Below are 26,355 nucleotides of genomic sequence, written 5' to 3' on the forward strand. Positions count from 1 at the left end.
CGTTGTGGTCTCGCATCGAGTATGAGGCGGCGCGGATCGGGTCTATTTTATGCAAATTACAGGAGCGAGACCGGGGGGCGGTTTTACGGGGAGTGGGCGCGGCCCGGGAAGGGGGCGTGGCCAGCGCGGCGAGCGGCGGCGCTGGCAGTTTAGCGGGGGCGCGTGCTGCCTCTTCGGGCAGGTGAGGGGCTTTCTGCGGTGCCGCCCGGACTCCTGGGTTCGCTCTGGCGGTGAGGGGAGACAGGCGACGGCCCTTCCCGTACCAGCTCCCGCCGCTGGCGAGGGGGGTGGTCGCTGCGGCCCCTCCCGTAACCCAGCGCCGGGGGGCTCGGGAAGCAGCCGCTAGGGCTGCCCTAAGGCCCCGCAGGCCGCTCCGACACCCCCCCCCCCCCCCCGCATGGGGGGTGTATCCGCCCTGGACTCTCCTCCCCCCCGCCCGCCTCTGACTGGAGTCGTCTCCTCACGCAGCTGCTGACTGTGTAGACGCTCCGATTCGGGCGTCAGCGCGCCGCGTTCTCCTGGAGTTGGATCCGGAGTGAAACCCGGCCGCGCTATGGCGGGATCGGAGCGTCCACACAGGGAGCCGCCCGGCGTGGGGACGAGCCCGAACTCCCCTCGCCTTAAGGCGCGGCTCGCTCCGGGTCTGTGCGGCCTGGCTGCCACCAGCCAGCTCTCGCCCGCAAAGGGGGCTCACCCCGTGTTTGGTTTTCTGCCGTGGCAGGGAGCGGGCTACTGATGGGAAGGCAGACCCGGCCTGGCCCTAGTATACCAGAAGTTGACTGTCCATGGTAATTAGTAGGGAAACTGGCAGACATCCTGTGGTGGAATTACTGTAGCAAGTTGTCTTTTCTCTTTATTAGCTGTGCAGATTGAATGTTGACGAAGAATGAAGAGGGATGCACAGAAGATCGCTAAAGTTTAGCAGTTTGCACTGCACATAACCGAAACCATGCTTGAAATATGCGCTGCAGTCAAAAGACGTTAATTGTTTTGCTGAGCCCTTTGGAGAGGACAAGCATTCTTACTTAAACAAATGTAGCCCTGAAGTTAAAATGTGAAGTTGTTCTAGATAATTAAACTCTCAGCAAGACTAGTTCCAGTGGATGGCCTAAAACCATGTCCCTGTCTCGTGTTGAAAATCCTTGTTTTCTGCTCTTTCTAGCTGTATTTCAAGCCATATTTATCCTGATTTTGTACCGAGGTGGAGCATCAAGTGTGTTTCGGGGATTTTTAGATGCACCTCAGCCCTGGGATTACTCAAAAACACAGGATGTGTATACAAACCTCAGCTTGTTCACCCGAGCTCCTAATGAAGAAACTATGCCATATTGCACAGCCCAGTCACCGATATTTGGTATGTATAAACTGCTAGTGTCTGAACTAGTGCATCAGTGTAATAACACTTTTCACTTTACAAAAGTGAAACGTATTTGTCAATAATTTACTATAGTGTTTGAAGCTTCTACTAACATTTCCACTCTGGGGTTAAATTAATCTCTCCCTTTCATCCTAAATCTAGATACTGGAAATTTACTGAGTCTTGACTGTGTCAGGTGCTATCAAACAGTGCAGATGGTTTTGTTCAGTGTATGCTTAGGCCCTGTTTATGCTAAACTTCACAGTGTGCTTGTAACCAGCTCTAGCTGGTTACGTCGTATACGCTAAATAGGTGGTGTGTGGGTGGTTTTGTTTTTTTTGTCAACACATAACATAGTTAATACACAGGTTTCAGAGTAGCAGCCATGTTAGTCTGTATTCGCAAAAAGAAAAGGAGGACTTGTGGCACCTTAGAGACTAACAAAACACAGTAACCATGGCAGCTAAGTGTTTTACATTCCTAGAGGCCTTGACTGGCCCATATTCTTATTGCCAGTTTGTAATGCTGTTGTTTTGCTGTTTGGAGAGGACCTTTGTGTACACAAGGAAATTCTGAAAGTTTTCCAGCAGTGGAGTAGGTAGCACTGTAACTGCTGCAGTACAAGCTATAGTGTAGATTGGGTGCTATGCAATATTTTCCAGTGTCATCTAGCCTTTCTCAGACTTCTGCCTGATTGCAAAATTACCTGCATCCAATCAGGTAGAACTCTGAGACAGGCTAGATGACACTGGTTTTAAAAAATAAACTGCTTGTTTCACTGTTGGTAGCACTCATTCAGCTACATCACATGTTCCAATCTGGAAACGTTTTTACATTTCCTAACTGCTTGTGTAACCAGTTTAGCCAGTCCTCCCAGCTCTGTGTGGTAGGGCACCGCAGTCTATTGCCCCCGTGCTGCAAATGCCATAATCTGTGTACGTCTTTCATGTACAATAGCCACTGCTGAGGCATGAGATGATAGCTGCCCAGATATTCTGAGATGTAGTGACGCAAATGCGATCAGGCAGCATGGCAAGAGGGGACACACAACGTTGCTTCACACATAATTGTGTTCTGTTTAATGTGTGGGCACAACACCGCTGTCATGAACAGTTGCCTGGTTTAGTTAGAAAACATGGATTTACTCATCTGGCTGGGCATTTAAACTAGCTCTACAGGGGTTATAACAATATTTGATCATCCTTTGTTTCTCCCTCTGCCACCACACTGCCTGTGTTTATTTCATTTAATCTCAGTGACAATGTGCATGGTTTCTCACTCGTGTTGTATTGCTTGTATGCCTCAATCCTCTCTTGGAAACAGCCACTTCTGTGAACAACTCTCCTCGTGGCCATTGAAATAATTGTCCGTTAGCCTACTGGCACAGATGTCAGTTATTATTTCTTGAGGTGTAGAGCGGACTAGAGCTCACTGATTCACTTAAGGGGGCCTGGATAGATAGTAAAAATTTTAAGTCGCTATGAGCCAAGTTGTAGACTAGCGAATGGACGCTTGCACTCACTTTCAGCAAACCCTAACAAAAATCCTCCTCTCTTAAAAGGCTTTGTTTAAATAGGAGGCTTTACTTTATCTTTAACCTCCAAACAAACGGTGAGCACTGTACAACTTGCCTTTCAGCCATCAGAGAATAATGTTTTCTATGGAGCTACCAAAATGAGAGCAAATTAAAGAAGGAGTTTAAATAGATTAAATACTCTAGAGTAATTAGCATTTATGGAAACCTCTTGAGGAAACTAGAATTATAATGTTGTTTCAAATGCACGCTGCAGGAAGCAACCTGGTGTGGTGTTGGAACAGCTGCAGTGTGTGAAATAAGATTCTGCTTTAGTTTACTAACTTTCTAAACAATAACACTTTTTTAGTGCATAAAAAGAAATTTGTTTCTCCAGATACTCATGATCTATTGTGTTCAAACCTCATCCAAATGAACTCTTTTAAATGTATGCTACTGTAAAAGGCATTTACTCTCCTCCTTAGAACTAAAATAGATACACAAATTATTTATTAATAAAAACCTCTCTCAAGAGTCCCATTGAAATTAAAAACATCATATATGGAATAGAATATCTGTCCTTCCAATACTTATTTCATAGTCTCCATTAAATAAGACTTCAAATGTAATTCTTGAAGCTCCAAGTTAGAGACTGGTAATAGGTCACTTTGGGCCTGATCCAAATCCCTCTGAGGTCAATGGAAAGACTCCCATACCCATGGGCTTTGGATTAGGCCTTCTATGAAGTGTAGCCCTTTCTCTATTTATGTGTGTGGTAAATGTTCAGTGTCTTCATTACTATACGGAACAAGTAACTTTATTTCCATCTTGAAGATTGTCTAAGCAAAAGTCCGATGCCTGCTATTTCTTTTTTTTTTTTGTCTAACCTGCAGTTGTATGCTCAACTTGAGCCCAGTCAAACTGAATCCATCTATTTATCATTTAACTTCAAAGTCCTGTGTTTTTGCACCTTGCTTGTAATATTAGATTAGATTTGTATGATTAGATTTAGCTCTGGAAAACTTGATCGGTCAAATTTCCTCCCTCATGTACCTGCTGAATTAAATGGGTTTATACCAGGAGCAGACTTGGTCCAATGTCTTTGAAAATAGTCCCTCCTCCTTACTCCCATCTGTCATAGCCTTCTTGGGAGCATGACCATCTGCTATGGTACTAGTGAGTGGTCCCTGCAGTTGTGTCAAACTGATACTTTTCTATTAGGGTTCGTACTTTTGTTTTGTATTTAAAGGGGAAAAAATAGGCAAGGGCATTTCTATGAATTGGGGTTAAGCCTTTAGCTGCAGTTGAGAGACCTAGCTTGGACACACTTCTGGATTCGGCCCATTCTCCATCATTAGGATTTGGTGCTTTAGCTAATGCTCCTTTACCGCTTCTTATTCCCTCATCTAAACAATGTGGGCTTGTCTATATGGGGAAATGTACTGGCAGAACTATACCAGAATAATTGTACCAGTACAGTGACATAACTGGTGATATACCAGTGCACTAGAGTGACCACCTTTTCAAAAGGCAAAAGTGGGACACATGCAGGAGCCCTGCCCACCGCCGTGGCCCAGGCCAAGCTAGAGCCGGGAAGTAGTAAGAGCCACCCAGGGAGCTTGGTCCGCTGTGGTCTCAGGCACCCCGTCCTGAACAGGTAGAGGGTCAGGAGCTACCCACAACAGCCCAGGCTCCCTGAAAGGTTCTTACTACTGCCCGGCTCTGGCTGCTGGGGGGGCGAGGGGGGATGAAGGCCCACCTTGGTCGTGTCGTGTTGTGTGTCATCCCCCCCACCCCACCCCGCACGCGCGCGCACACACAAGGAAGAGGTTGGCGCCACCCCGGAATCTTGGGCAGCCGTGGAGTGACGCCGCAGTAAATCCAAGACACATGCTGTCCTGGAGTCATTCACACCAGGACTTGAACTCTGCATTTCGGGACTGTCCTGCCCAATTCAGGACAGGTGGTCACCCTACAGTATGCTGATGTAACTGCACATGTGGACACTCTTACTTTGGATTCAGGGTGTCCACACAGGGAGTTATACCAGTATAACTATAGTGGTATAAAGAAAAGGAGTACTTGTCTAACATGCCTGTTACTCTGAAACCTATAGTGGTATAGTCATACTAGTATAGTTCTATCAATAAATTTCCCCATGAGGACAAGCTATTTCCATTCAGGGTAGTGCTTACATCTAATTGTTTAAGTTCCCCTTTGACAGGTTGAATCATGCAGATCTTGCTGATGGCAAAACTTCTGTTGAAGTCAATGGTGTTGCATCCACTTACACCAGATTAAATGTGTACCAAGAGGACCGTTGTAAGGTCATCTGATCCTAAGGTGTGCACACTCGAGGTCTGAAAGGTCTCACATTTCCCTCGAAATGAATTCGATTCAGCCAAATCCAGCAAAAACCTCTCAGTTTGAACGCATTGCCTAATAAGTAAAGCAGGCTGAGAATATGTCCTGCAGTGGTGCTGATGAGCTAAAGGGATGGGCTGGGGGGCTCTGGTTTTTATATATGCAGCTTGTCATAAATATAAAGGGAAGGGTAAACCCCTTTGAAATCCCTCCTGGCCAGGGGAAAGCTCCTCTCACCTGTAAAGGGTTAAGAAGCTAAAGGTAACCTCGCTGGCACCTGACCAAAATGACCAATGAGGAGACAAGATACTTTCAAAAGCTGGGAGGAGGGAGAGAAACAAAGGGTCTGTGTGTCTGTCTATATGCTGGTCTTTGTCGGGGATAGACCAGGAATGGAGTCTTAGAACTTTTAGTAAGTAATCTAGCTAGGTATGTGTTAGATTATGATTTCTTTAAATGGCTGAGAAAAGAATTGTGCTGAATAGAATAACTATTTCTGTCTGTGTATCTTTTTTGTAACTTAAGGTTTTGCCTAGAGGGGTTCTCTATGTTTTTGAATCTAATTACCCTGTAAGATATCTACCATCCTGATTTTACAGGGGGGATTTCTTTATTTCTATTTACTTCTATTTTTATTAAAAGTCTTCTTGTAAGAAAACTGAATGCTTTTTCATTGTTCTCAGATCCAAGGGTTTGGGTCTGTGGTCACCTATGCAAATTGGTGAGGCTTTTTATCCAACATTTCCCAGGAAAAGGGGGGTGCAAGTGTTGGGAGGATTGTTCATTGTTCTTAAGATCCAAGGGTCTGGGTCTGTAGTCACCTAGGCAAATTGGTGAGGCTTTTTACCAAACCTTGTCCAGGAAGTAAGGTGGAAGGTTTTGGGAAGTATTTTGGGGGGAAAGACGCGTCCAAACAGCTCTTCCCCAGTAACCAGTATTAGTTTGGTGGTGGTAGCGGCCAGTCCAAGGACAACGGGTGGAATATTTTGTACCTTGGGGGAAGTTTTGACCTAAGCTGGTAAAGATAAGCTTAGGAGGTTTTTCATGCGGGTCCCCACATCTGTACCCTAGAGTTCAGAGTGGGGGAGGAACCTTGACACAGCTAGAAGCTTCCTGTTCTGGTTGACCATTATACGTCTCTAAACATGGTTAAAAGATTCTTTTCCATGTAATGTTAGATACAGAGCAAAGGCTCAGGAAGCTTTGGGGCCATAACACTTTATAGATTTTGATTCAGTAGTACTCTAACCTGTTTGTTCTGCAAATCATTTCATAAGTAATGTGATTCAAGAGAGGATCTCCTACCTGAACTCCTCGCTGCTTGCCTTTGTTACATTCTGTCAGCCAGTGGTGGTCAAGGGAGCACAGGTTGGAAGCATGGTCTTTATGTAAATAGTGTCGTCTGAGAGCGAATGAATGATAGTGGGCAGGGCAAGAGCGTCTTACTTCCTTCTGTGGTACAAGAGTGCACTGTGCTCAGCGCCCTGTCTTCTGTGGCAGCAGAGTTTGCTATGGAATTCATCCTTTACCATGGAATTGTGCTCCAGAATCTGAATGTTGATTGAAAAATAAAATATTGTTTATAGCACTCATGGTTGTAGAGAGAACTTTGAAAATGTAAATTGATGAAGTGCTGTCTGCACAAGTGTTCAGAGAGCTGAAATAATAGCTCTGAAAGGTGTGAACTAATCCATTCATTTTAACTGTGGACTATGGCATTTTTTCAGTACTTCTGCCCTGAAATTTGTTGGTTTTGCTCCTGTTGGACCACAATGATTTTTCTGTCTACCTGCTCTGCAGAGAACCGTATGCAGCTGCCTTTACTTTCCCCACAAGAGGGAGTTCGTTGCATTACAGTGCTTGCTCCCTATGCTGTTCCATGGAGCTAGGAGGCAGGGGTTAGGGACCCAGACCTGAAGTCCAGCTTGCAGCCAGGGAGTGTGGGGGAGCCAGAAGTGCTTAGGGATACGAGCCATAGATGCAGCTTACAGGCTTCCTTTCTTTTCTCCCCATGTGTGCCAGGGAAAGAAGCAGGTTCTGAGCTAGGTTGCTTGAACAACATTATAGGAACTGAAGAGCCACATGGCCAGGAAAGCATGACAAACAACTTTATTCTCTAAAATAATCATGGTTGGAAAATGCTTCCAAAATTCATCTATGAGCCGTGGGGGTGGAAGAACAAAAATGTAAGAATACTGCACGTCAGTAGAATAAATTAAGGTTGATTTTTAGAAAGCAGGAGTTGCTGTTGTGGAATTTACAGATTGGCGCTACTGAATTTAGTCCTGCAGTATGCAGGGCCCTGATTATACTGAAAAAAACACCATCTCTTTTTAAAAAACAAACAAACAAAAAAAAAAAAAACCTCATACCCTTTGTTGTTGTGACTCCCATAAATGCAACTGAATCTGAATATAGACACATTTTGTTAGTATCGCTTAGACAAATGCCAACTGACACTGGAGCAATAGTTAGTACTTACATATGAAAACAGTTACTTTAACTTTTTTTGTTTTAAATATAAAAACAGTATAATAGAAATGTACAGATTAAAAACAATAATGGAATGAAGTGTTTTGTTTTTAAAGACAGAAGCTGAGAGTTCCATAGAAGCAGCTAATACAATCATAGTAATCACCTAGCCATGGTAGGTATGATCTCGAGCTGTTCCTCCATAGCATAGTTACCTGAAGAACAGCCATTCTGTTTGTTGCAATTAAGCAAACATGGCAGCAGTTGGTTAGGAAAATTCTTGGTAACAGAGTCAAAAATCAGAGTTCTCCATTAGGTTTCAGAGTGGTAGCTGTGTTAGTCTGTATCCGCAAAAAGAACGAGGAGCGCTTGTGGCACCTTTTAGTCTCTAAGGTGCCACAAGTACTCCTAGTTCTCCATTAGTTAGATATCTGGTTCCTTGATTTTTAAATAAGTAGGAAAGCTTTGGGTTTCATCGGGGGCGGGCGGGAGAAGAAGCCACCAAAATCATTGGAGCTCATACTGTCCTGCTGTAGCAAACAGGTGTATTGTGAGGCTGAATTTATGAATCTTTACAAAGCCTTTGTATTTTTCACCTTCCTCTGCAGCGTGGGGCATGGGTCACTTGCTGGAGGATTCTCTGCACCTTGAAGTCTTTAAACCACGATTTGAGGACTTCAGTAGCTCAGACATAAGTTAGGGGTTTGTTACAGGAGTTGGTGGGTGAGATTCCGTGACCTACGTTGTGCAGGAGGTCAGACTAGATGATCATAATGGTCCCTTCTGACCTTAAAGTCTATGATTCTATTTGTAAAGTAGCAATGGTCTGATTTCCTGACACTAAAAAGGTGGCAAAGCCCATTCTCACAACAGAATGGACTGAGAGCTGGCTGTGAACTCTGAAAGGAGGAAATATTCCACCTACTACTAAATATCAGATTGCCCTTAGAATAGAAGGGGAACTTATCTTTGGGTGGCATGGGCTGCCGTGAGAGAAAGTGCCCCTGCTCCCTTTAAGTTCTGTTTTCTCCAAAATAGTTTCTTTGTAGTCACTACAATTCCTCCAGACCACTTTGTCCTTGAGCCCTTGCCTGAAATGAGGCATTGATCAATAAATGGGAAAAGGTAGTAAAGAAGGCAGATATGATTGTAGAAGAGTAGTTGGAGAAACAACCATCCTGCAATGATAAATATCTTGCCTTTTGTCGAGACTCCCTTGTGGTCTGCTTACACAAGGTACTTCACAGGAGTCTGGGTCTTCTCTTCTAATGTGAGTGAAGAACAGCAAATGTCGAAAGAACAGGACTGTGGATCAGCCCACTGAAAGGCCTCCCTTGTGGATTCCAAACCGTAATGTGATAGATGCCCAGTATACTGCTCCCTGTTGGGTATAGCTCAAGTGTTTCCAGCAGTAGAAGTATAAGGTTTTATTCTGATGAATTTGAGGTTGAACCAAATCACTGTTCAAATCCACCAAATTTTCACTTTTCTCTCCCCCCCCCCCTTCCCTCGTTCTTACAGTTGGTCCATTAACCATCACCTTCAATGCATTCCTCAGTGAAAGAAGGATAATAAAAAAAAATCCCTTTGTTCGGTTTGGAGGCTGCTATAGCCCTCCTCACTGCCTGGCTCGCTACAAATCAGCCATCATTGTACCACACAAGAACCAGGAGAAGCACCTACGACACCTTCTCTATTATCTACATCCCTTCCTGCAGCGCCAACAGCTTCACTACAGCATCTACTTGATTCACCAGGTAAATCAAAACCATGTGTGTCTATCACTGCTGCTGAGATTTCCAGTTAAGGCAGGGGTGGGCAAACTTTGTGGCCTGAGGGCCACATCTGGGTATGGAAATTGTATGGCAGGCCATGAATGCTCATGAAATTGGGGGTTGGGGTGCGGGAGGGGGTGAGGGCTCTGGAGTGGGGCCAGAAATGAGTTCAGGGTGTGGGAGGGGGCTCCAGGCTGAGGCAGGGGATTGGGAGGGGGGGAGGTGAGGGCTCCGTCTGGAGGTGTGGGCTCTGGGGTGGGGCTGGGTATGAGGGGTTGGGCATGCAGGAGGGTGCTCTGGGCTGGTACCAAGAGGGTGGGAGAGGGATCAGGGCTGGGGCAGGGGGTTGGGGCGTGGGAGGGGATCAGAGGTGCAGGCTCTGGGCAGTGCTTACCTCAAGCAGCTCCTGGAAGCAGCAGCATGTCCATGCTCCGGCTCCTACGCGGAGGCACGGCCAAGCAGCTCTGCGCCCTGCCCCATCCGCAGGCACTGTCCCTGCAGCTCCCATTGGCCTTGGTTCCCAGCCAATGGCCTTGGTTCCCAGCTAATGGGAGCTGGGGGGGTGTTGCTTGGGGCAGCAGGCGGAGCCCCCTGGCTGCCCATACATGTAAGAGCTGGAGGGGGGACATGCTGCTGCTGCTGCTTCTGGGGGCCGCACGGAGTCACAGCACGCGCAGAGCAGGGAAAGCCCCCCACCCTGCTCCCTCGCTGGAGCGGGGTAAGCCCTGGACCCTCCTCCCCAGTGGGAGCTTGAGGGCCGGATTAAAACATCTGAAGCACTGGATGCGGGCCCCAGGCCGTAGTTTGTCCACCTCTGAGTTAAGGAGTGGTTTGGCTGTAAATGAAAAGTGGAGACACAATTTTCCCCCACCATGAGAAATATGGAGTTTGTGAATATGAACGTACAATGGCACATAATTAACCCACTCTCTTTGTATCTCTAAAGCACTTATTGTATCTTAGCACTAGATACTGTTCCATGTTTGTTTTTTGGAGGGAGAAATTTAAAGGGTGATAATCTTTCCTGCGAAAGAGGACTGAATATGGCGCTTCTCAAGTTCATTGGAGCTGCTTCTGAGTCAGTCAGAAGGAGGTGCCAGAGTGAAATCGGATATCTTTACTGTCTGCCTAGACAAGAGTGAGATACAAACTCGGATTTGATCCTGCTCTGGGTCACACCTACGTAGGCCAAACAGTTGGTGTTACTGATGAGTTCTGGTGTTGTGAAGGATCCCCAGAGAGGGGAAATTAACTAGTGGTGAAAACTGATGGCTAGTTAGGGAGTATCTTTCAATTGTATGTAACTAGCATATGTGTTCTGATTTTTGGCTTCTTTCTAAAGAGGGATGAGGGCAATAATCTCTGTGTGCAGGGAAGTATAGTTGAAGATCTACATTTAGTCTGCTACAGAGATTAGAATCCCTTTTCTCTTTATGCCCATGGGCAAAAGACTTCCAACTTCCCAAAGTTCATAGAGTTGCTAAGGCAGTAGGTCAGATTTTTAAAAGCATTTAAGGGACTTCTGAAAGCTTTTCCCAGCATCACTTGGTTCCAGTCTCACTCAAATTGAAATCCATGGGAGTTTTGTCATTGACTTCAGTGTGAGCAGCCTTAGACCCTTGAAGCCATTCCAGGAGTTGGTGAGTAAACTGTACGTTTTCTTTTCCAGGCTGGGAATGCTACTTTTAACCGAGCAAAGCTCCTTAACGTTGGTGTCCGGGAAGCCATGAAGGATGAGGACTGGGATTGTCTGCTCCTGCATGATGTGGACCTCATTCCTGAAAATGATTATAACCTCTATGTCTGTGATGAATACTACCCCAAACACATTGCCAGTGCCATAGACAAATTCCAGTACAGGTAAGGGTCTGCTTTTGGGATGGATGCTTTTGATGATCTTATAAGCAGTTCCTTTTCATGGAACATATAGTATAGCCTAGGACTGGACACTGAAGGATGTTACTTCAGTGTTTTCCCACCTGGGCGGCTGTTGCAGGAAGGGATGTGTCAGATTAGCTAGTCAAATGATTCCTGCCGCTCTCCCCATGCACCCATATTAAAACGGAAAGACAGATCCTTCCCCTAGATGAAGGATGGAGAGCATTAAGCAGAACAGAGCACAAATATGACATGCTTTTCGCTCACTTGCAAACTTAACACCATTAATTTGGGCTTGCATAGGGACTGGGAGTGGCTGGCTCACTAGAAAAGCAATTTTCCCTCTCTTGGTGTTGACACCTCCTCATCCACCCTTGTAAGGTAACTCCCTTCTCTTCATGTGCCAGTATATTTATGCCTGTATCTGTAATTCTCACTCCATGCATCTGAAGAAGTGGGGGTTTTTTATCCATGAAAAAACTTATACCCAAATAAATCTGTTAGTCTTTAAGGTGCCACTGGACTCCTTGTTGTAAATGTGACATGGTACTGCTGCTGAGTAGGAATCTGAACACTGAGATGTTGACGAAATCATAATCTACATCACTTTAAACAACTATGGCTTCCCTCCTCTGCAGCTATGTAATATCATGGATCATTTTATGACATACCAGGGCAAACCCAGTCCTTTATGAGCCCCCACCCTTTTTTTTTTTTTTTTTTTTTTTTTTTTCCTTCAGCAGCTATTCAAAGCAAACTGAAACTCATCTTCCTGTGATGGATGGCTAATTATTTTCTTTCCTTCTTCTGTGAGCAGAGTACGGTATTTCCCTCACAGTGGGGGAAAAAATGCCTGTCCATTGCAGAACAGTTAATCTCTGAATTTTGCTGGTTAGAAGGAATCTCAGCTGAATTTACCAGTCTGATCTTCCGTACTGAAGTCTTAATATCCCACTTATTCAGTGACTAAAACTTTCTACAGGTTATCTTTCTAGTTCAATACTTGCCACATAAATATGAAAGAACTATCATCCAGCTTCTTGTGCAATATAAGTACAATAAGCTGAGACCAAGATGCATGTGACTCATCACTGCAGTGTAAGACAGTTTGTAAAGTGACAAACTCTCCATTTTGACAATTTGTTCTTCTCTTCTCCAGTTTGCCATATTGGTCCTTTTTTGGAGGTGTGTCTGCTTTGACTCCAGAGCATTACATGAAGATAAATGGGTTTCCAAACACCTACTGGGGCAGTCGTGGTGAAGATGATGACATTGCTGCAAGGTACTAACGGATAGAACTGGGCCATTTAAAATAGAACTAAATATAAAAGTAACAACATATTGCATGGTCTCCATGAGCTAATAGGTTCTGGACAATTTTAATTTTATATAGTGCTATGATTCATAGATTCCAAGGCCAGAAGGGGCCATTATGATCACCTAGTCTGACCTCCTACTTAATACAAGCCACAGAACTCCCCCAAAATAATTCCTAGACCAGTGGTTCTCAACCAGAAATAAACCAGAGAGCAGGGCTGGCGCTAGTCACTGAGGCCTAGGGAAAAAAGCCGAAGCCCATGCCCCACTCCCTGGGGATGAAGTCTGAACCCTGACACATGGGGATGAAGCCAGCTTAGATTTGAGGAGCCCCCTGTGGCATGGGGCCTTGGGCAATTGCCCTGCTTTTTATCCCCCTAATGCTGGCCCTGGCTTTTAATCTACTGGATATGTAGAAAAACATTTTTTGTGGCACAGGTGGGCTGTGGAGTATTTTATAGCATGTTCGGGGGGAGGCTCAGAAAGAAAAAAGTTGAGAACACCTGTCCTAGACCATATCTGTTAGAAAAACATTCAATCTTGATTTAAAAATTGTCAGTGATGTAGACTCCACCACAGCCCTTAGTAAATTGTCCAATTGTTAATTACACTCATCATTAACAATTTACACCTTATTTCCAGTCCAGATTAATCCAGTGCCTGGAAGTTGAAACTAGACAGTTATACTTTCTCTGCTAGATTGAAGAGTCTGTTAAATATTTGTTCCCCATGGAGATACTTACAGACTGTAATGAAGTCCCCCCCCCTTAAAGCTAAACTATCAATAGATTGAGCTCTTTGAGCCTATCACTGTAAGGCATGTTTTGTAATGTTTTAACGATTCTGGTGGCTCTTCTCTGAATCTTCTCCAGTGTATCAACATCTTTCCAGAGTTCAGTTCTGGAGACATTAAATTCAGAATTGATGGTCAGGGCATGTTAGATCTAACTTCCTACTGTACAAAAGTGATACTTTAAACAAAATTAGAAGCTTTCTTCAGATAGCTTGGACTTCAGGAGCTAGATAATGTTGCATTGAATACCCCTGTGCTGTCTCTGGAGTTCTTCCAAGAGCTGTATAAACCACTAGTGACTGATAGTTGACTCTCACCAAAATTAATCATTCCATAGGAGAGAATACTAGGCTGACAAGGTAGAAAACCTAGAAGTTAGCTAGGGGATTTTAGGGAAGCTTTAGATTTAAAAATAGGAGGGGATTCAGGACATGGCATTTACCACCTGAAAGACTGTTTCAGTAAGTACACAGTATTTGGGGAGCTAGGAATCTGGATTCCTTACGTTACTATCTTTAAACTGTCAGACACATAGTGACGTATCATAGAGCCTTAAATACCTATGAGTCAGTGTTGGCAAAATGTGATGTTTTGTTGCTAGGAAGGTGACGTGCTATGGGTGTGAATATAGAGCGTTTAATTCCAGCTGCTGTGCCCAGTGCAGCTCTGTAGAGTACAGAATAAAGACCCCTTGGCCTTGTCTACTCTAGCAAACATTGTAGCTGTAATTCACCAGTGGTACAGCTCTAGTAGCGGACATTGAGGCAAACTGTTGGGGAGGTTATACTACTCAGCTGGCAGTAAAAATCATACATTTATTTCCCGCTCTTACGCGGTGTGACAGGTTATGTAATTTTCAGTGGAACATTCTCTTCAGGGACTGTGGGAGTCTTCCCAAGCATTGTGCTCCTGAGAGTGGAAAGTTAGGTGTTTAAAAGTTAATTCCTTTGATCAGAGAAATCTTATTATAGGAACATAATTACTTTTAAAATTAAATGAAAGTACTATTTGATGATTGGAATATCAGGGTATAGTGCATCTTGAATTTCTAAAAACAAACAGAAGACCCACTCCAATGCTTTCTGCACTATTTCAGCTCTTAACGTGGGTCTCAAGTGGGGTGCCAGTGGTGAGACGTGCCATACCAGAGTCCTGTGCATTAGGGTGCCCTTCCTTGTATTCCTTTATTTAAAAAAAAAAAAAATCTGTTCCAGGGGCACTGTTCGCTTGAGTAGACCCCAAAGCATACCTTCCTTGAAGGAAAGTAAATCTCTTGTGAGAATTATGTACTACAAATTGATAACCACATCCACTTGAGGGGCACATTGCAATTAGTGGTGGAGGCTAATAATGATTCTTTGTTCACCAACGTACAGGCATGTGTTTACAAAAGTTTGTAGTGATTTGTGGTGCCTCAATTTTTGAGTGACCAGCTTGAGACCCCTAAAAGAGAGCTGAGTTTTAGAAAGGACTGAGCACCTATGCTGTAGAACAGCAAAAATAAAACTGGAAATATGGCATGAATGCTTGCTGGCCTTGTCTTCTCTCTAAAGCTTTGTTATATTAAACACAACTGAAGAGCCAGGTTGGCCAATCAGTGCTGACCAGTTTTGCAGTCAGTACAGATGAAGCAAACTTGGGTTCAACAGCATCAGCTAGTTGTGTTTGAACCTTAATCTCAGGCACTAGTATCCTCCTCGTTCACCTCCTATGAGAAATGAGCTTCAATATCTGAACAGAAACCATTTAAGTATTAACATTAAGCACAGACCGTGTTTTGGGGTGTTTTATGCTAATTTTGTGGGTTTTTCATTGTTGCATTAACATAGCTTTTTGTATTTAAAGTTGCATTACTACAATTAGTCTTGCAACGCCAGACTAGAGTTCAACAGCAAAGTTAGCTCAGCTTTTTTGCAGTTGTCCATTTTTCTGTTTGAATGTGCAGTGTAATTAATGTATGGTTTGTTTTTTTTAATGCAGACATACAAACTTTTTTGCTACAGCCCAGGTTGAGGTAATGGTACTTTACCAAATGCTAAGACATACTCCCTTAATGAATTAATACCATTTCTGGGTTTATCTTTTGATAATTCTAGACTAAATTTAAATATTGTTGGCACTCTGGCCTTTCCCAAGGGCCTGGGAGCAGGACTATTGCAGTGCAGCTTGCTGCTATCTACCTCTAGCACTATCTCTAAAATGAAACTTTTAATGAAAGAAATTGAATAAAAAGAAGTTTCAAAGATGTTAATTTGCCAAACTAAACTGCCTAAATCTTCAGCAAATTAAACAAACATGGTAGGAGCAACGGGTCTGGCTATTGGAGCCTTTTCTGCACTTGAGATCTATCCAAAACTGGCAGTGATTCACTACAAGTGGTAGTAGCACTAGGAATAATTTTTTGTAAAGTTCCCTAGGCTGGGCATTCAGACACAGCAGTTGATACAGCCTCTGGAACTCTACTGCCCTAGGTCATCTGAATGGTAGCATAATGCACTGCTGCTGGCCTGCTCACATTTATGTACCACACTACTTCTAAGTAAAATAAGTGTTCCCATCACAGTCTCCATGAGTGGTGTCCATTAAGTCAGTGGTGCATTATGCCTAATTCAGGAGGTACCACTGAGTACCATAATCTTACTTCCTTTTCTTGAATTTGAAGTACTGTCTTTTCAGCCCTGTTGTATGTTTTGCTTCGGTTGCGTTTCTGCCAGGAAACATCTCTGTACGTTGTGTAGCCTAGAGCTGGTATTCATAGAATATCAGGGTTGGAAGGGACCTCAGGAGGTCATCTAGTCCAACCCCCTGCTCAAAGCAGGACCACCCCCTCAAGTACTGAACTCACAACCATGGGTTTAGCAGGCCAATGCTCAAACCACTGAGCTATCCCTCCCCCCCAAAAAAGTTTCATATTCTTGTATATAAACCTAGCTTTTGCTCTGTCTTCATTTTAAAGGATTCAGTTAGCAGGAATGAAAATAGTCAGGACCCCTATTCATCTTGGACGCTACAAAATGGTGGATCTTGAGCAACACACAGGGAGTGAAGAGCACCTAAGAAGGTAACTATTGTAGGAGGGCCCTGTCCTCATTTGTCCAAATTCCAGTGTGGCCATCCCTGGTCTGAAGAGCTTGCTGACTGAGTGCTAGCAACTTCCTCCTCATGCAGGGCAGAAAGCAGCTCCTTGGACTGTGCCTATCACTATCCTGCTTTTAAATGCTATTTAAAGAAACTGTCTCTGACTTTGTTCAGCACAGAGTTTGGGAAATTCACTGGGTGGAAGCATTTGCTTGATTTGTTTTGATTACAACTTTTAAATTTCTGCAGTCCTGCTGGCAGCCTCTGGACTCATGGATAAAAGAACATTTGTGATATCAGCAATATTGTCTGGTCAAAAGCCAATTACAACTGAACCTTACTTTCTTTCAGTGGTTATATTTTTAAAGTGTAGATGCTTTAATACTACTTCATCACATTGTTTGAAGTCCTTAGTAGTAAGCTCATTCTTTTGATTGGCAGTTGCTAGCAAGAGTTTTGTACACAGCCTAGCATGGTGGGGTCCTGGCCCATGATTAGGGCTCCAGACACTACAGTAATAGTTTGTTAAAATATTCAGATGAAGAAACAAGACAACTTCCACATTAGTTACCTCAAGGTATCTTGGAAACATTAAGAATCAGCCTTGAAGCTTGTTCTCTTATGTTTTCCCTCCTCTCAAGATTTTTATGTACATCTCAGACAAAATAAGTCTTAAGATTTTATGTAACAAAGTATTATGCTAGCAGTAGACAAACACTAAGCTGTATGCAGACCCAGTGAAAATGTGAAATCGGAGCGCTGAATTCAGAAGACATGGGTAAGGTGAACCTTTATCTTTAACTTAAATCCCCAAGAACCTACTTACATACCAAGAGCTGGAGGAAGGTGTTTATGCTGGGGTGGAGGCTGTCTACATTGGCATCTCAGCCCTCCCACTTGCCTCATCCTTAAGACTAAGCTCTTTAACAGCTTCTCTCACATGTTCGCAAATCGACATACAGCCACCTGCATCTCCATTCTGCCTCTGAAATCCTCATTGCCACCTTTGCCTCCTCAAGCCCCATCTCTCCATGTTCCAACATGTGCAGTATGGTGCTGCCACTGCCTTTTCAGACCTACAGATCGGCATGGCCACATCATCCTTATACTCTCACATGCCACTGGTCCTCCCCATTCATTTCAGGCTGCAGTTCCAAACGGTCCTCGTTCATAAACACCACACAATTACTCCAGTCTCCTGCACCTCACAGTATGTCCCTGCTCCACTCTCTGCTCTTTCTGCTTGTCTAGAACAGGTTTCCTTTGTGCGAAGGAACAATCTGAGGTCTTTTGGTGGAACAGACTTTACCTGTAAAGCTGCTGCCACCTGGAACAGCTTCCCTATCTGCCTGTCTACATCTTACTTCAAGTGTTACCCAACAGTGCCTCTCTTCTCTCTGATTAAGCCACTTAATCATATTCACAAACAGAGTGTGTTGTGTATTTTTCAAGAGTTGTATTGTAACTGACTGGACAAAGATGGGAATATCTAACTACAGGTACTCTCCTCCCTTTAGGCCTGCTCCACTGCACAACACCAGAAAAACATGGAAGGATGATGGAATGAATTCTGTAGAGTTCAAACTCCTTTCAAGAAAGAAGCACCTTCTTTATACCAACATCACTGTGGACATTGGGAATGCTCCCACGCTGCCTCCAGAGGAGAAAAACAAAGCATAGAGCTTGAGCATTGGTATAGCACCTGAAAGTTGTGCAACACACGAGGTGCCAGCCTATAGTTAATCAGGAATCAGAGGTCTACGAAGATTGAGGAATTGTTTCCTGCTGTGCACTTCACCTTTTCTCCAAACATGTGAGGGTTAGAAGAAAAGTCTTCAGGAATGAGGCATGACCACTAATAGACTGGATTCAATTTATTGTAGAGAATCCCTTAAGCGCTGTAAAATGTGATGCTACTGAGCCAGCCTCCACACACACACACACCCCCCCACCCCCTTCCATTGCAGCCTTGAGGAGTACATCCTTCATCACCAGACAACTCCACTCTAAGCTGTGTACTCTTAAATCAGCATGACCCATTAGCTGGATAGTTAGTTGAATGCCAGCTACATAACCTCTGCATATCCTACTGCTTACTGTTTTAAAATGGTAATTGGGATTAAACCCACTGAGGACATGTTCTGTGTTTTGTCTGAAAGCAACCTCAGTCCCGTCTCCCTGGAAAAGAGATTCTCTAGTTGCAATCTTTCTTGAAATAAGATTTTTTTTTCCATTAGTGTTAAATATTTCCCTTTCCAACTGTTACATTTGTAAATATTCTTCAGGAAGTTTAAATAAAAATTTTGAAAGTTAACAGCCATCTTATGGTTCCTGTTTTATGTGACCATTTGCTGTGTACGGGAGCTTCTCCACAGGAAGTCTAGCGGCTTGGTATAGCAGAAAGTTTTGTCTAGTCATCGTTAGAGCAGGAACCTGGGTTTGGGCCTCCTGCATTTTTTGTGCCTGCCAGCGCTGATCGAATTATAAATCTATTCACTTAGAACACTACTAGTCTCCCCTCAGCTGCAGGAATTGGTAGGGCTCTACCATATTCACAGTCTATTTTGGTCATTTTCAGAGTTATAGGATTTTTCAAATGGTAAATTTCATGATTTCAGCTATATACATCTGAAGTTTCATGGTGTTGTAATTGTAAGGGTCCTGACCCATAAAGGAGTTGTGGGGAGGTCGCAAGGTTATGGAAGGGGAAGTTGCAGAACTGCTAACCTTACTTCTGTGCTGCTGTTGGCAGCAGCACTGCCTTGAGAGCTGGACAGCGGGAGCCTGAAGTTCTCATCCATTCAGAAGTACAATGCAGGCCTTGCTAAATTCCTGCCACCACCTAAACGCTGCCCTGAAGAAATCTGAATAAGTGGGGAGTTCAGTCTCCACAGCCAGTTCAGTCCTTGGCCTAGCTCTGAAACTGCAATAAAGGGGGAACCTGTCACTTTTGTGGTATGGACACTTTTCTCCAGTGAGTGTGTGAATTCTCATCTAGTTCTGCAACACGTGCCACTTCTTAATACTTTAGTAACTAATCTTGGGCTAACAACCTAGTTAAAGGCACTTATCTTCCCCCTTTACCAGTCCTTTCAGCTATCCAGTGGGCCATCTTTCAGTTTTCACAGATCATATGAGACAGCTAGTACATTTCACTCTTTCCTCTGAATCAGCTTGGAAAAGAGGAGACTAAGGGGGGATATGATAGAGGTATATAAAATCATGAGGGGTGTGGAGAAAGTGAATAAGGAAAAGTTATTTACTTGTTCCCATAATATAAGAACTAGGGGCCACCAAATGAAATTAATGGGTAGCAGGTTTAAAACCAATAAAAGGAAGTTCTTCACTCAGCGCAGTCAACCTGTGGAACTCCTTGCCTGAGGAGGTTGTGAAGGCTAGGACTATAACAGGGTTTAAAAGAGAACTGGATACATTCATAGAGGTTAAGTCCATGAATGCCCATTAGCCAGGATGGGTAAGGAACGGTGTCCCCAGCCTCTGTTTGTCAGAGCACAGAGATGGATGGCAGAAGAGAGATCACTAGATCATTACCTGTTAGGTTCACTCCCTCTGGGGCACCTGGCATTGGCTACTGTCGGAAGACAGGATACTGGGCTGGATGGACCTTTGGTCTGACCCAGTATGGCCTTTCTTATGGATTCTAACAGTGTCACTGTGCCCCTAGAACCAGCCATTTATTCTTAGCTGACTGCACACAAGCCTTGTCATAAATCTAAAGTAATTTTGCTCCTACTGTATTCAAAACCAATTTCTTACGGAGTTACATCTTCTAAGCAGCTGATATTTAAACAGTCCCCTACTCCTTGTGTGTGTTGTCTGGAGGTCACACTGCTAAATGTGTTAATCTCTTTGGGGGAAGAGGAATGCAGCATTGCTAAACAGCTGTGGGGTGACCTTCAGGACTAGTCACTAACAAAGAAAGTTTAATTAGACCAGTCACTCTCTTAGGTTGTTGAATCTTTTTAACTGCCAGCTAAAGTAAGCCCCCTATCTTTCATTTCACACTGCCTTCCAGTCTGGATCCTTTCTGTTGTAGGATGTGGGAAGAGACATGTTAAGGAAAAATTACTTAGCATTAATGGGAATAAGAACACAGATTGTAGAACTGAGCTGTCTGCTTTTACCCAGGATAAAGGAGAAGCAGTTGAAGCTGGACTGTGTACACCACCCAGATAGATTAAATCAATGTCTAAAAGGGACCCTTTTGATACATTTGCAGTAAAGCACCACTTGGAATTGTCCTGTCCTGTTTCTTAATACAAACTGAATTTCTTCCCCCCCACCCCCTCTTAAACAAGGCAGAAGTACACAGACACAGGCTTTGTACTGTGTCCTGATAATCAACAGACTGGCTGTGTAAGGACTGGCAGTCTCAGGGGAAGGCCCTATTTTTTTATTTCCTTTCCCCTAGCAGGGTCTGAATCCACACACGTTAGGATTAAAAGCCTCAGTGTCTCAACTGTCTCTGCTGTTTGCTCCTTCTCTATGCCTTACCAAGCTGCTCTAGTTTATGTCCTGTGCCTATTAAAACAGGACTTAATTATCACCAACCAACTTCTCAAATGGCATCCAGAAACTACTAGAAAGAGCATAAGCACTGGCATGCAGAGAAATACCATTAATAAAGGCTACAGTCTTCTGCACTTGCTAACTCAGCCTTCCTGGTCAGTGTAGACTGGTGGTAGCATTCTGTGTGTGGGGGGAGGGGGGGAGGAATGACAAGTGAACCAAACTAAATGCAACTACAGTTTAATTTCCTTTTATCATTAGGTGGCACTAGAGATGAGTCTGTTCTAAAAACCACTTCTCCAGAGCAGCCGCTTTGTATTCAGTCTACAGACTATATCATACTCTGCACCATATGAGGTCTACTAGTGCCAAAATGAGGAAGTCCTTGTGTCATAGCCACAACACAATTTGTGGTGGCACGGGAGTTCCTCTGGGCTGCTGATCTCTGCTGCATGAAAGATACTTTTGACAGCTGCAGCTTCCTTGAGCAGTTATTGCGGCAGTATTCAGGGGGAAACAGCAGATGGCAGCATATGATGGAATTTACTTTTCAAAGTGTTCATGGTGGAGCAGCATCTCATAGCTTTTATAGCATTAATGATAGCAAGCATCTGCTATTTCCATTATATATCATTTGTAATTTTCACTTCCACACATTTTTAATTTTCCAAACATTGACCTTTTGTCTCAAGTTTTCAAGATGCAGTCTCTTGCTTTTTGGCAGAATTAAAACACAAATAAAATCCTTGGTTTTAAGGAATAAGTTAGGAAAACCCTCCACACTTTTCCCATTATAAAACCACTCTAAGCACACAATACAGTGAGAGCAAGAATGACTGAAATGTAAAATTTGGCCCATTTGCTTGATTTGAGGAAAAAGGTAAGAGTGTAAAAAATCTAACTTTTCAGACTGAAACAGTGTCTGGGAGGTCCTGCCCCTTTGTGACCTCACTGTATACAGTCCTCCTGTTCAGCCCTGGTGGGCTTGAGCAACAGCTGCTTTTGGGACAGTTTTACAGAGGGGAGAGATGGAATTTTTTTCCCCGCTCCCCTCAAAAAACCACCTGCCTGACCATCAGCAACAACAGAAAATAGTGGAAGTGAAAAATCTGTCACTGGTTTTAAAATCTCAGCAATTTTTGCTACATTCCAAAATATTAGTAATTTCAGAGCTAGTCTGAAGGTCAAATGGATGCAGTTGGCAAATTCAGGGGCCAAGATGGACACTGTTCTTGAGTCTTTCCTCTGCAGGACAGAATGAATACGGTTAGCAACTAGCTAGGAAATAATTCTTTAGACTTCATGCTACCGTAAGAGGGTTTTTAATATTTAAGTTTCTAGGTACTAAATTACTGCTTTCTAGAGGAATTAATATAACAAACATCAGAATCAAAGCTTTTCTTCTTGAGAAGACTATGATCTTACATTTATTGATTGCAACCAACATCTACCCATCAAGCAAGTGTCAATACAGCGCTGTCTGCTGCTGTAGAGAAGGGGCTTACACCACTCCCATACATTTGCAGTTGAAAAACTTGCGATTTACTGCAACTGCTAACCAGTTTATCCACAAATCCACCCCATTTTTTCTAAAGCAAGAACTACAAAAAGCCAAGTCATTACTGGGTATTTATACCACACCGAGCACCAGGCTAACAGTGTCTAGGAAGCAAGAAACTGTGGGTAGTCTCAATCCATTTTACACTACTTATTTGTGTGTATTCCCTCAATGCCCAGCCCAGACTGGCACAGTAGGTGATAACCATACTACTGTCTGTATTACAGGTTTGCTGCAGAAATAAGTGAGCCTTTCATATACGCACAGGACTCTTGAGCACTCCCACTAGGTACTGAATTGAACTGATGAAGGACAAGGGAATCCTTTGGAGTGAAATGGGTTGTATTTTATTGAGAGTTTTTAAATTCTCTTCAACGTGGCTGCAGTTAACATGATTACTTCCCTCTCCCTTTCCTTATTTACCCAGGCTGAGATCAAATCAGCCTTTCTAAACAAGACTTTAGGCTATAAAATATTCTTGTGCTTTGTATGATAACAGTCTCACTCCTTTAGAAAACACTGTGTCTTGCTCTCTAATGGCAGAAGGTTTGGAAACAGCTACTGGAGCTGAAGCTTTCAGTGGGTGTAGTTCAAGCTCCCAACAAGGCCAATGAAAAGCCAACAGCCCGAACAAGTAGACTTTCTAAATATCCCAGTGAAAACAAACTAACAGGCACGGTGACATATCCACTCAGTCAGTTCAGGTCTCCAGCTTAACGCACAGCGCTGCCACAAAACAAATTTGTAACCAAACAATTAGAAAGGATGAAAGAAGCTATTTCCTCTGCATTGTCTCTGTGCTGCTGGGGGACCCCTTGAGGCACAACGCTGCCTTTCCAGTCACTGCAGCAGCTACCGCAAGAGGAAGATCTATTTCCGTCTTCTAGAATCTACAGGAAACAATGTTACAAGATCTTGGGTGGCATGCTGAAATCTACTGTGACATTAGTGTACAAAGGGTTGTGCTCCACTGAGAGCAGTTTATAGGAACAGGAGTTCAGCCCATCTGTTTTCCACACTTGGGACACCTGCCGCAAGAGTTTCATCCTAAGGATATAAATCAGAGAAAAAAGTATTTATAGGACTGTAGAGTTGAGAAACCCCTACTCCAGGGCTGGAGGTGCCATTACAATTCACAGCAGAGGAGCATCAAGCTCTACCCTGCACCTAGGCTATTGGTGGATCTGAAGGAGAATCACAGAATCTCAGGGTTGGAAGGGACCTCAGGAGGTCATCTAGTCCAACCCCTGCTCAAAGCAGGACCAAGCCCCAATTTTTGCCCCAGATCCCAAATGGCCCCCTCAAGGATTGAACTCACAACCCTGGGTTTAGCAGGCCAATGCTCAAACCACTGAGCTATCCCTCCCCCCTAAGTGAAAGCACTTTACAGACTGTGTTCCTTTTACACAGTTTTACATCTATTCTCATGTGTGCATGTGTACTGGGAAGCACAAAGTCCTGCTTTCCCTTCCCTCAGCAGGATCAGATTCACAGGTACAGGTAGCCTATAATTTCATGAAAACTCCTGGCTTTCTAACCTTTGAGGCTTGAAAGATAATGTGCACCCAAATGATGGATATGTGCCTTTAACTGTAACTCTGTCTTAGCTGTTGGTGGCGGGGGGATGATTTATGTGCACAATTTTAAGAGGTGCTCAGATACCATGCAATGGTCTCCAGGAACAAGCCTAGCTAGTTAGCCTCTTTCTCCTATAAGGCTCACAGGAGAAGGACACCTCAGAAAGCACTTTCCCAGATGGTGTTAGCAGGAGAGAGGCTGCACCATCAGTCCTTTCGGTCTCCCCGTACGGCGAGAGGGTGTAGAATGGAATGCTAGTCCTGACTCACCTTTCTCCATTCGCCTCATTTCCTCTGTCTCTTGTGTGGAAGATCATAGTGTACTTTCCTACAGCAGGGGATGGCCGCATCACCCTCATCTTCTGCATCTCAACCCTGAAAGTAATAATAGTACAGTGAGCAGAACAGTACCTTTAAGCATGGCAGGAAGGGGGTCACAGACTTGTCAAGGGCATCTAGAGGATGGGGAGCTAACACACGAATATAGACAGAACAGAGAGCCACACCCCCAGAGAACTCAGCTATGCCCTCCTCTTTCCCCCACACCACACTACACCATAGAAATGGAGCCTAGCAAACATCTATTTTCCCACAGCACACTCAGTTACGGCTCCAGCCATCCATTCCTTTTGACCACAAGCAATTAACTGTTAAGTTAGTATGGCTTACTTGGGGGTTTAAACACATTATACTACAGAGCATTTAAACAGCCAGTCTTTCTCTATAGCCTTGCAGCCTGTTTCATGTTGGCTGTATTCATCCAGGGAGTCTATGGCAAGGCCTCGTTCATTCTACAGTGAACTTGGCCTGACTTCTGTGGCCAGGGTGCTGGATTCTGAGGCTCTCGGGTGACAGTTGAAAATTCCAGGGTAGCATCAGGAAAATTAAAAACAACACAGTCTAGTCTGTCTTGATTATATGATGGAATGCATATTTAATTCTATTATTTATTTTTATATTAAAGTCACATTATTTTATGCCACTTTCAATGAGCTACAGGCTTTCCCATTGAAAACACAATGGCATTGAAGAAGTTAGAGGGAAGCTAAAGATTTCAACAAGGACGGCAGGGGACCCTTGTGGATTTTGGCAACAGGGGAGGCAGTTCAGCATAACGGGGTAAACACACAAACTGGCAGTTTGTTAGAAGGACCAAGACACATGGGCAAGGAAATAATAACATTGATATTCTGACCCCAATGAAGTCAATAGGTTCACATTCATCATTCGGGTACAGAATGAACATCTCACTGCACTCACTGGGCAGCTGGCACCTCTCAGACCTATTGTTTCAGGCTGTCTGCAGACTGAAACACCACACATCATGGAATCAGTTTAACCTCTTTACATTTTGAAGGGTCTCCTTGCAACAGCAAGTACTAGATACCTGAAGTTCCTCACATGCATTTAAGAGCCTAACTTCAGGCACCCACCTTTGAACATTTTGGGTGTTTTGTTTTTTAAATAAAAGTTTATGGAGCATAATCCTCCTGCAAGTGGAGAATGCGAAAGCAAATTTCGTGGCCACAGAATTGAGAAGTACCCAGGGCTATTTGTCACCAAAGCAGCTGAAAGAGCATCTAGCTTGCAGTCAGAAAGCTAAACACGGTTTGAAGAGTTGAAGCCCTAAGGCTTCTTGATGACTGAACCCTGGTCTACACTACAAGTTTAGGTCAAATTTAGCAGCGTTAGATTGATTTAACCCTGCACCTGTCCACACAATGAAGCCATTTTTGTCGACTTAATGGGCTCTTAAAATCGATTTCTGTACTCCTCCTCCCAACGAGAGGAAGAGCACTGAAATCGACTTCACCGGGTCAAATTTGAGGTAGTGTGCATGCAATTAGATGGTATTGCCCTCCGGGAGCTATCCCAGAGTGCTCCATTGTGACTGCTCTGGACAGCACTCTCAACTCGGATGCACTGGCTAGGTAGACAGGAAAAGCCCACAAACTTTTGAATTTCATTTCCTGTTTGGCCACCGTGGCAAGCTGATCAGCACAGGTGACCGTGCAGATTTCATCAGCAGAGGTGACCATGGAGTCCCAAAATCGCAAAAGAGCTCCACCCTGGACCGAACAGGAGATACTGGATCTGATCGCTGTATGGGGAGATGAATCTGTGCCATCAGAACTCCGTTTCA

At 43.9% G+C, this 26,355-nt stretch overlaps 2 protein-coding genes across 6 annotated transcripts in view; one reads left to right on the plus strand and one right to left on the minus strand.

Moving 5' to 3' along the window:
* Nucleotides 1-18,867, plus strand: LOC140896890 (beta-1,4-galactosyltransferase 3). 4 transcript variants are annotated; one of them, XM_073309002.2, is made up of 7 exons: nucleotides 1-19; nucleotides 861-1,354; nucleotides 9,228-9,463; nucleotides 11,151-11,341; nucleotides 12,519-12,641; nucleotides 16,426-16,530; nucleotides 18,065-18,867. In XM_073309002.2, exons 2-7 carry the CDS (start codon nucleotides 1,117-1,119, stop codon nucleotides 18,225-18,227), a joined length of 1,056 nt encoding a protein of 351 aa, XP_073165103.1. In that variant the 5' UTR covers nucleotides 1-19; nucleotides 861-1,116; the 3' UTR covers nucleotides 18,228-18,867. The 4 variants fall into 4 exon arrangements, with proteins under 4 accessions (XP_073165103.1, XP_073165078.1, XP_073165087.1 ...); XM_073308977.2 differs by lacking the exon at nucleotides 1-19 and adding an exon at nucleotides 32-230 and having other exon boundaries at nucleotides 1,163-1,354; XM_073308986.2 differs by lacking the exon at nucleotides 1-19 and adding an exon at nucleotides 95-181.
* The window catches only part of B4GALT4 (beta-1,4-galactosyltransferase 4), a 103,057-nt gene continuing 85,928 nt past the window's right edge, over nucleotides 9,227-26,355 (minus strand). For both annotated transcript variants that reach the window (XM_078848326.1, XM_078848327.1), the window contains 2 exons: nucleotides 24,483-24,587; nucleotides 9,227-23,682 (listed from right to left, as the gene is read on the minus strand). In XM_078848326.1, coding sequence (XP_078704452.1) covers nucleotides 23,541-23,682; nucleotides 24,483-24,587 — 247 coding nt within the window. In that variant the 3' untranslated portion in view covers nucleotides 9,227-23,540. The remainder of the gene's footprint in view (nucleotides 23,683-24,482; nucleotides 24,588-26,355) is intronic.

This window comes from Lepidochelys kempii, chromosome 1 (assembly GCF_965140285.1).
Source record: "Lepidochelys kempii isolate rLepKem1 chromosome 1, rLepKem1.hap1, whole genome shotgun sequence".
In the NCBI taxonomy this organism is placed as follows: Eukaryota; Metazoa; Chordata; order Testudines; family Cheloniidae; genus Lepidochelys; species Lepidochelys kempii.